This window comes from Helianthus annuus, chromosome 15 (genome assembly GCF_002127325.2).
Source record: "Helianthus annuus cultivar XRQ/B chromosome 15, HanXRQr2.0-SUNRISE, whole genome shotgun sequence".
NCBI lineage: Eukaryota > Viridiplantae > Streptophyta > Magnoliopsida > Asterales > Asteraceae > Helianthus > Helianthus annuus.
In genome coordinates, this window is record NC_035447.2 from 90,214,291 (window position 1) to 90,224,692 (window position 10,402).

General features: G+C 36.3%; 1 protein-coding gene across 1 annotated transcript; it reads left to right on the forward strand.

The window, feature by feature from the left end:
* The first annotated feature begins 5,356 nt into the window (after positions 1-5,356).
* Positions 5,357-5,836, forward strand: LOC110913377. Its single transcript, XM_022158213.1, has one exon. It carries the CDS (start codon positions 5,357-5,359, stop codon positions 5,834-5,836), a length of 480 nt encoding a protein of 159 aa, XP_022013905.1.
* The last annotated feature ends 4,566 nt before the right edge of the window (positions 5,837-10,402 follow it).

Sequence of the window (10,402 nt, forward strand, 5' to 3'; positions counted from 1 at the left end):
GAGAGGGATTGCTATCACTCTGAATGTCAATAGCTTGAAGCAGTGTTACAAACTTTGGTGGAATGGAAGATGAAGGGATTGTTGTCGAAAGAGATATTGCCGTAGGAGAAGGGCTTTTAAGTATACTCTCATATGAGGGTATGACATCATATTGTGGTGTCCATGTGAATATAACATGTTCCTTTTGTGAGGAATTATGAGGAGTTTGGTTTATGGGTTGAGATCTTTCCACATGTTGTGAGGAAGTAGCAACAGTGGTTTGTAGTGACATCTGTGTTGTCACGGGGTTAACCTTTGGGGTCTCATCTTCCAGAAGACCTGTTTTGCTGGTTTCGGTGGGCTTTTTGGATTTTGTTTTGGTCTTTTTGAGTTTTGTTGGTGGGGGTTTCATAGCAGTGGTTGTAGTGCTGTGATCACCAAGAGCAGTGGGCTTAACAACAGACGTTTGAGGAGCAGTTGTAGACTCATCTAAAATTTCCTCATCCCCCTTTGCTTCAGTTTTGAAAACATCTGACTCTTTAGCCATAAGGCGAGTAAAAGTTAGACTATTCATTTTAATAGCTTCACCTTTTTCAAAAGCTTTTTGAGAAACATGTTTTTGCAGGTAGCAACTTAATAGTCTAGGAAACATAAGAAAACCAACAGTTTTTGTCTTTTCAATAGCAGCAGCTTTCCCCTTTTTGATAACAACAGTTTTGCCCTTTTTAATAGCAGCAATTTTGCCCTTGTAATGTTTTTTAAATTTGCAACCAAATCAGCAAACAATGCTTGGGAGTAGTTAAAATCAGTATTTGTCAAAATTGCATACCCCAATGACTGAATTTCAAAGGTATTTTGTTAAAAGAAGTAGTTTTATTTAAGAGACAAATTAAGAGAGTATGGAACAGGAATTTCATCGGCGGTGGAAAATTACCTTTAAAATAGTTGCCTTATTCAACTCTCCATCATATCCCCTCCCCTTCAAGTATGTTTGAATCTCATTTTTCGGCAAGAGGTCTTACCTGTCAAGTCGTATACCTCAAATGTTGTTGATATGGTACTAGGGGTAATAGCAACTGATTCATCTCCGAATTTTAAAGTTATACTTACAGCCACATTGTTTTGTTCTTTAATATTCGCATTAGCCTAAAAATCGCGAAGCGTCTCTTGGAAAATGGGTGCGTCGGCGGTAAGAATGACCTTGTATTTTGATGATGTAAGAATATCAATCATTGAATGATATAGAGTATTGTTCTCGGTTTTCTCAAAAATAGCAACGTAGTTATGCGATTTTTTCATCACCAAAGTCATGATCGGAATTGAAAGTTACGAGAGGTTGACGAAGAAGTGTTGAAGAAGAAGGTGGAAACCTTACTGCTGAATTTTAAACTCCAGACGAAAGTAAAACCTCTATTTGGGGATGAAACAACGGTTTATAAAGTGAAAAGGTGAATGCTGACGTGTCAGAAGTTAGAAAGATCTGATGGCTAACATCTGTCCAAGTCACAACCTCTGCTCTGATAATGGTTGACAGTTGTTGCAAAAACCACTGTTGGCCAACAACAGATGTTAAGAGAACAAACAATACCCTTCAGCAATATTTGGAAACCACTGTTGGGCAACAACAGATCTTATACAACAATAGTAACTTAGCAGTCCTTTCAACAGACTTTTAATATAAACGAATAAATTGATATTAAATATCAGCAGCCATTTAATGCAAAAGTTTTAAAAAATAAATTTTCATGTGAAAACTATAAAATTAAATATCAAGAAACTGAAAGGACAAATTTTAAACCTCTGCCATAAAGAAATATAAAAAAAATATCTTCATTTAAAGACCAACAATAATCTACATGGCAAACAATGGTAAATCAACAGTTGAGCAATAACAGATGTTCAGAACTGTTGAGCTATGGTAAATCAACAGCAGTAAAAACCTCGTCATTTAAAGACGTTGAGCAATAACAGACGTTCATAATTCTATTGTGTTAATCATTGACAATTCTTTGGAAACTGCTGTTGGAAATATCAGATGTTCGCACCAGTAGCAACTGTGAGATGCAATAACAGTTGACCAATAACAACTGTTCAGCACTTTTGAGCAGTGGTAAATCAACAACGGTAAAAACGTCTTCATTTAAAGACGTTGAGCAATAACAAATGTTCAGAACTTCTATAAAGTTAATCATTGACAATTCTTTGGAAACTGCTGTTGTGAATAACAGATATTCGCACTAGCAGCAACTGTGAGATGCAATAACAGTTGACCAATAACAGTTGTTTAGCACTGTTGAGCAATGGTAAATCAACAGCGGTAAAAACGTCTTCATTTAAAGACGTTGAGCAATAACAGATGTTCAGAACTTCTATAAAGTTAATCATTGACAATTCTTTGGAAACTGCTGTTGTGAATAACAAATATTCGCACCAGTAGCAACTCAACAGTCGTTACAAAAAACAACATTTTATGAGATGAGACAATACCTTTAAACGGTGGATGAATCTTTTGCCAAACAACTGTTTTCAACAGACTTTTAATGATTTTTTGTCAATCTTTTTTCAAAATACCTATTTTTTTAAGAATGTTCAGAACTTCTATTGGATTGATGGTTGACAATCCTTTAGAAACCGCTAATGAGAATAACAGATGTCGCCAACAGTAGCAACTCAACAGTCGTTACAAAAAACAGGAATTATGAGAACAAACAATACCTTTAAACAGTGGATAAATCTTTTGCTAAACAGATGCTGGCAACAATAGCAACTCAACATTTACAATAGCAGATATCAACACTAACAACTGTTGATGCTCAAATCAATAAAAATAAAATGCTCTACAAAGATCAACAATTACATTAAGAACTGAAAAACGAAATATAATAATCTTCAGCTCTTGAACAGTAGTCCTATCCTCATATACTTGATCCTCAACTTCCTTGAAAAAGCAATACTTTAAATCATAAGAACCTACAGAAGGATATGATGACATTTTTTTAACTTGTATATTTCTTCAACTCCGATGTAAAAGAAGGATATAATGGTAGTAAAACGTGATGAAAAGCTTCTGCACTGTTTTTGAATTCCGAAGTGCAGAAAGACATCACCAAAACACCTCTTCAGCTCCTCAGCTCTTGAACAGTAGCCATATCCTCATGTAAAAGAAGGATATCATAATCGTAGTAAAATGTTAAATATCAATAAACCGAAAGAACAAAAATAAAATTAGAAAAAAAAAACAGATTCTCATAATTACCATTAAGTTCTTCATTTATCATAAAGAAGTACTCCACTTTCTACACTTCAGACTTAAAAAACAGTGCAGAAGAACTTACCACTGCTCGCTCGAAAAAAAAAACTGAAATATATCAACACCTTAAAATAAATATTATCAACATAATTAACAGTTTAAAAGAATCCACAAACCTAAAATAACCCGCAAAGCCAAGGTCAAAGGCGAGTGTGTGAAACAGAGCTACCATGAAACAACGATGTTGGAACAATGATATTGGAACAATGACACTGGAACAAAGAACTGTATCTGAAGATTAACCGGCTCAATCATGAGAGCTATGCATTTGAGTAAGAGAGATATGATCCCAAATATAAAGTAGAGAGATAAATTGAAATTTGAATGTGGAGCCAAATTCATATGTAGATATGAGCGAGAGAGATTTGAATGTGGAGCCAGATAATTATATCTTATTTAAAGGATTAGAATTAGAATATATATGGTTTGAAGTTTGAATTTTGAATGTGGAGCCAGAATTTTGAATTTTGAACGTGAGAAGAGGTTTTTTGAATTTTCAATTAACATCAGTACTTTAATATAAACGATCAGGGCAGACCTTTGAGTATAAGGCAGACCTTTGAAAAGGTGGATGTGGGCCAACTTTGAATTTTAAAGTCTTTTAATATTAGGCTTTATGATGTAATAATGAGATAAGAAAAGCCTTGTTGGACACCCTCTCCTGCTGACACATCAGCTTTTCTTATGTCACTTGGATTTCTCCTTTTATAGAAAGTATAGATAGATAAATAATAAATTAATATTAAATATTATCCTACTTTAAATATCGGATAGAATACTTTTATTTTCTAATAAAATATTATTTTCAAATTTAAATTGTTAATTTAAGATATTGTTAAATAATAACACAAAACAATAAAAATAAAGACAGGGGTTTCAGAGTATTGTTGAAGCTGCGGTTGAGGGTTTCTGTTTCGAAGAGCCTCTAGACACTATTCTGATTCAGAAACTTAAATGGATCAGAGGTGCTATTAAAAAGTGGAAGGATGAGATTCGTGTCAAGGAGGGAGAAGAAGAGATCAAGGCTAGGGGGACTGGACGAACTTGATCAGGCGATAGAAGATAGGGATTTGTCAGATGAGGAAGAGTGGATCAGATTAGAATGCCAAAAGAAACTGATGTTTATGGAAAATTGTAAAGTTAGAGACCTAAGGCAAAGAGCGAGAATCAAATGGGCTATGGAGGGGATAATAACACCACTTTCTTCTCGGGATGGTTAACAAAAGGAAGGTGTCGAATGCTATTCCGGGCCTCATGATTAATGGTGTTGGATTTCTAAATCGAAAAAAGTCAAGAAAGCTGTTTATGGTTATTTCTGCTCTATTTTTAAAGAAGACTTGCCGATACGTCCCGAGGTGGACTGCTGTTTCGACAAAAAGCTTAAAGAAGAGGATGCTTCTAAGCTGACAGAGAGCTTTTCGAAGGAGGAGATTAAGGCGGCTGTTTTCGAGTGTGGTAGTGAACGGGCTCCCGGGCCAGACGGTTTTAACATCAAATTTTATGAACGGTTCTGGAGTATTTTTGAAAAGGATTTTGGAGATATCTTCAAAAGATTCCATGCCGATGGCTGTTTTTCGAGAGGGTGTACATCGTCATTTATTGCTCTCATCCCTAAGGTTAAAGATCTGGAAGGTTTAGGAGAGTATAGACACATTAATCTCGTCGGTATCATTAACAAAATTGTTTCCAAAGTCTTAGCTAACAGATTGAAAACCGTGATTGGATCGGTTATCTCGGAATACCAAACGGCCTTTCTCAAAGATCGTTTATTCTCGATGGGCCGCTTAGTCTGAATGAGGTGATTGCTTGGCTGGAAAAAAAAGACAGAATAAAGCCTTCCTTTTCAAGATTGATTCTGCAAAAGCTTATGATAACGTAAACTGGAATTTTGTCACCTCGGTTATGAGACAATTGGGCTTTCCTCCGAAATGGTGCAGTTGGATTTATGGTATTCTTTCCTCGGCAAGGTCCTCGGTTTTGGTCAATGGAGCCCCGACTTTCGAATTTCAATGCTTCAAGGGGATGAGACAAGGAGACCCAATTTCCCCCTTCTTGTTTTTATTCGTGATGGAAGCCTTTTCAAGCATGATAAAAAATGTGAGTCGAGCTGGTATGATCAAAGGCATCAGGCTCCCCAACGGTGGCCCGGTTCTTGATCATCTTTTATATGCTGACGATTGTATCCTTATGGGAGAGTGGGGAGACAATAACATCCTAAACATCGCTCGGTTGCTTAGGTTCTTTTACTTAGGGTCTGGTCTAAAAATTAATTTGAGCAAGTCGACGCTATATGGGATTGGTGTGAGTCATAGTGAAGTGCTCGAGAAGGCGTCGGTCCTCCGTTGTAGATCTGGTGAGGTCCCGTTTGTCCATCTTGGAGTTTTGGTTGGATCTAGGATGACCAAGAAAGAAAACTGGAAAGCGGTATTTGATATCTTTGAAACCCGGTTGGCTTTATGGAAATCCTCTTTACTGTCAATTAGAGGTCGTGTGACGTTAATAAAGTCGGTGCTGGAGAGTATCTGTAGGATCGTGTTCTCGACCTAATGAGTCGTTCAGAGGCGTTCTTCTACGTTTCAGGTGCGGAATAACAAGAAACGTAGATAGAAATAGCTTGCACTTCACTTTAATCTACCGTTTCATTGATTTGACCACAATTACAGCTCAAACGTCACACCGGCAGTACCTCGGTATGGAATTCGTCAACTACTCTTTTTGTTTCGCTTGAAGGGCAGCTATATATAGAGTCCAGGTTTCGCTCATGTGTACATGACACTCAAGCGAAACCTTTACAGTGACACTGAAGCGAAACCATTCAAGACCATACAAGCGAAACCTTTTCTAACACACATACATTTTCCTATCTTCTCGTATATTGAGCCCTAAACTATACAATACAAAGAATGACTCGATCCAAGACGAAATCAACAGATGTAGTGCAACAACATACTCCCCCTCAGATGTTGATGGAGTCGTTCAACACCAAGCTGTGACTTCACATCTTCTGTCTTGATCAGCCTCTGGGCTTTTCTTTCTCTCTCTTCATCAATTCTCTTGATCAGATCTCTTGATTCCTTAAGTTTATCAGTTCCAGGATTGAAATCTGGCTCTCATTTTATTCAGGTATCTTCAGACTCCCCCTCTCGATTTGCTGGCATTTCTTTGTTCTTCAGCAACATCTTCAGGATCATTATCTGGCCTATACAGGTTCTTAGGATTGATTAGCCTGGCTTCAAACAAAAGTCTTTAGGAATCAAAACCTGGCTTAACCTGCACATTCTTAACCCAGCAATAAGATTTCTAAATTTAATCACTTTGCGTGCACCAACAATAACTCTCTCTCATGAGCATCAACAAACACTCTCTTTCAGATCATTCACTTATGATGAACCACTTGTTGATTTGAAAACTATATTTTAACAATTTTACACTCTCCCTCTCACAACAATGTCATCATGTTTAGCACTCGGGATTTTGAAAATCAGCTTTCCAACATCAATTGTCGAAAATCTTTTTGACTTTTTCAAAAGTTTATGCTAAAACATACACAAAATCTTTTTGGATTTTCTAAAGAAAGTAAATGCAGAAATAAACTATTTACAGAAAATATTTTTGTGAGTTCGTGTGCTAGAGGATCATATCAGTTTATAAGACGTGTCACTAACACCGTTAAGCTTGATTACATTTTCAGTTCTAAACAATTTACCTAGATTGTCAGTATATCGGTCCACTGAAATTTTCACACAAGGTTCAATTGATCCGAGATACGATGTTAATGTCTTAGATACTGACTTATTTGTGTGTCCCACTACTTGAATATACTCCCGTATCCAGATCCCAATATTCAGTCTTACAGGTGAGTATACCACAGCTGATATCTGTATAGGGGTTAGATGCGAGGGCCGTGAGAGCTCAGGTCGATACTTCCGTATACGCAGAGAGATGACGGCTTCGACTTTTCGGTGTGTCCCCTTTAGAGGATCTTTTTATTTCAACAGCAGCGACTATCAATTTTATTGTTTCATCAGCATGCTGAGGGCAAAGCTATGTTTCAAGCTTTTACGGAAAGCATTATCCGAGGACTAGGTCAGTACTTCCATACAGCAGAAGTCCCGGGATAATACCCCAGATATCACTGAGCATAAAGACCTATTATCTCAGAATAAGGGATCTTTCAAACAAGATTTCAGGGGTTACCTATATATCCAAGTTTGTGTTAACCCACGGAACAAGCAAGTTTGAAATTTAGTTTATATCTCGTCACAATTTACTAAGTGTGTAAAAACCTACTGGCACATCCTCAGTGAGATTTTTATCACATTTTAACTTTACATTTCTTTAGCATGTTGTGACAGCCTACTGATGTACTATCATTTCCTCTTTTCATAACAAAACTCATTTTTCATTTTATCATGTTTTTGTATTTTTTCAAATTTTCAAATGTTTTTGGATTTTCTGAAATTTCCCTACTCCCCCTAAAATGCAAACACATTTCAAAGGAAATTTGAAAATAACTAGACTCTTAACCCAATTGTAAAACAAACTGTACAAAAATTTGACAACTGACATCGAATCACATCAAATCTCTATTCACTAGGCATAAACAATCTGAACTTCCCCTTTCAACAAACCATTTTCTCATTTCGATTTCAAAACACTTAAGTTTGTTTTAATCAAAATGATTTTTCCGGAAAATGAGTTTTTGTTTACCACTTTTAAGTTTACCACTTATGAAGCATGGGGATATGGTTCATCATCTATTTTAACAACCAAATGGATATAGTGAATCAAGTTCAACTTAATGTCCCTGATTTACCATTTGCAGTTAATCACCCTTTATACCTCTTGTAAAAACAACCACTTGTAGGATCACAACCAATGCAACTTGTATGTATAGCAAACTAATACCACATGTAAGAAAGAATCATCTACATTTTATCCATCAAAGTGCCGATGCCTGCTTCGCACTTACCAACCTGGAAGCTCCGGCGTAGTCCTTTCACCTGTAAAATTCAAACACTATTCAAAACTTTCAAATAAACTTTTCAACCATTAGAATGATGCCGATTCCTGATCCACGATATAAACTTGGGATCTCCGGCGTAGTCCTTTCACCTGTAAAATTCAAACACTATTCAAAAACTTTCAAATAAACTTTTCAACCAATAGAATGATGCCGATTCCTGATCCACGATATAAACTTGGGATCTCTGGCGTAGTCCTAAGACTATCATGGAAAGCAGACTTCCATCCAAGTCTTTTCAGACTTGATGGCTTTCAACTCTTGCGCAGTGGGGTTGTAAGTTGCCTTTTTAGTTTCATAAAAATCCTTAACCCCCTTTGCTTTTCCATTCAACATTTTCCCAAAAATCTTTTTAACATTCCCGTTGAATGTTTTCTCGACAGCAAAATCTTTTTTCTCATTGTAAAACTGATTTGAAATCTCTGTTTTACCAACTTTCTTTTTAATTTCCTCAAATTTCAGCGAAGAAAAATCATCATCATTCACCGAAATTTTCATCTCAGTTTGTGGCTCCTCTGGCTTTGTGGAACCAGATTCATCGCCGACATTCACATTAACCTTTTTAGCAACCCACACTTGGTTATCTTTTCCTTTCTTTTCATACCTATTTTTCTTTGAACACTCACCAACCTCATAAGTTGAATTTTCAAAAACTTTAAGTTTTTCAGTTGGTGGTTCAATATCAACAACTTTTTCTTTTAGTTTCTGAGAAACTCCCTGTTTTGTTTTGGCATTTTTTGTACAATTCCATGCAATGTGACCAGCTTCATTGCACTTGTAACAGGTACGATTCTCTCTTGGATGAAACACTCCAGTTCCGTTCCTTCCCTTCTCAGCAAGAAACTCCTGGTTCGATTGTTTCCAGAACGGTTTCTTATGTTCCTCATCTGAGCTTCCACCTGACACAAATTCAGTTTTAGTTTTTAAATTATTATCATTTTTATCATTTTCCGGTGGAACAAAACCAAGACATTTCCTTTGTAGCTACGATTTTGGTTAGATTTCTTTTGAAAACCAGAACCAGAATTGTAACCCTTTTTCTTGTTTAACCGTTGTTGAACTCTTGAAGTATACTTTTTAGCTTTTTCAAAACTTTTTAAAACTTTCAATTCAGGAATATTAATTTCTATTAATTTGAAAGTTTTGTAAATCAATTCCGTTTTAATACTCATAATTGGAAACTCTTTGTTGTAATATAATTTGTCATAACCATTCAAAGTATAAACAACTTCGAATGTTTCATCATCCAAATTTGCTTTCAATAATAAAAATTCTTTACTGTAAGACCGTTTAACCGACGAATTTTGACTATTGACTGACGAATTTGACCCTCCAGACTCAGATTTTGACTCGGACTCCTCATCAGTATCCAACACTTGATCGACCATCTTTTTGATTAACTCAGACTCATGATCACTATCGGACGGGGTAAACGTGACATCAATGTTATCTGGCAAAACGTCGTTTGTGTCAGTTTTTAGCTTTATATTGACTGCTTTTTCAAGTTGCCCCTCATTTGGTTTTCTAGGAGAATACCCTTCCCAAATTGGAGGCGGACACTTGTTATAGCTAACAGTCGGTTTCTTACCACAGTCTTTCTTTTCTTTCGGCTTCTCATCTTGAAAAGCTTCCATACCTGCAACAGTTGGGTAAATACGATCAATGAGATAATCAGAACTAGAATAGCTAAGCAGTAAACGTCTAATCCTCTCATTTTCGATCTTCTCGGTCTCCAACTCTTGCTTCCATTTAGCACTCTCTTTGATGTAAAAGTTTATGGCTTTTTGCTTTGACATCATGACTGCATTCATCATTGTCAGTGCTTGTTCTCTCTCTGAGTTTGTCTTTTGGAGGCCAGTTACTGTTTTGTTCAAGACATCATACGATTCTTTCACATAGTTGAGGTTAAACAGTAACTGCTCCTTCTTCTTTTCATACTCAGCAATGATGTCGTCTTTTTCTGCATAATCCTTGCAAGCTTCCAAACACTTTGTGCAAGGCTTGACAACTTCAACAATCTTCTCTACTTCGATTGTTTTCACAACTTCAATCACCTTTTCTCCTTCTTTCACTTTCTCAGCTTCAGATAT

Excerpts from the sequence above, each read along its gene's own strand:
- LOC110913377 (XM_022158213.1), top strand. The coding sequence starts at position 5,357 with ATGGAAGCCTTTTCAAGCATGATAAAAAATGTGAGTCGAGCTGGTATG.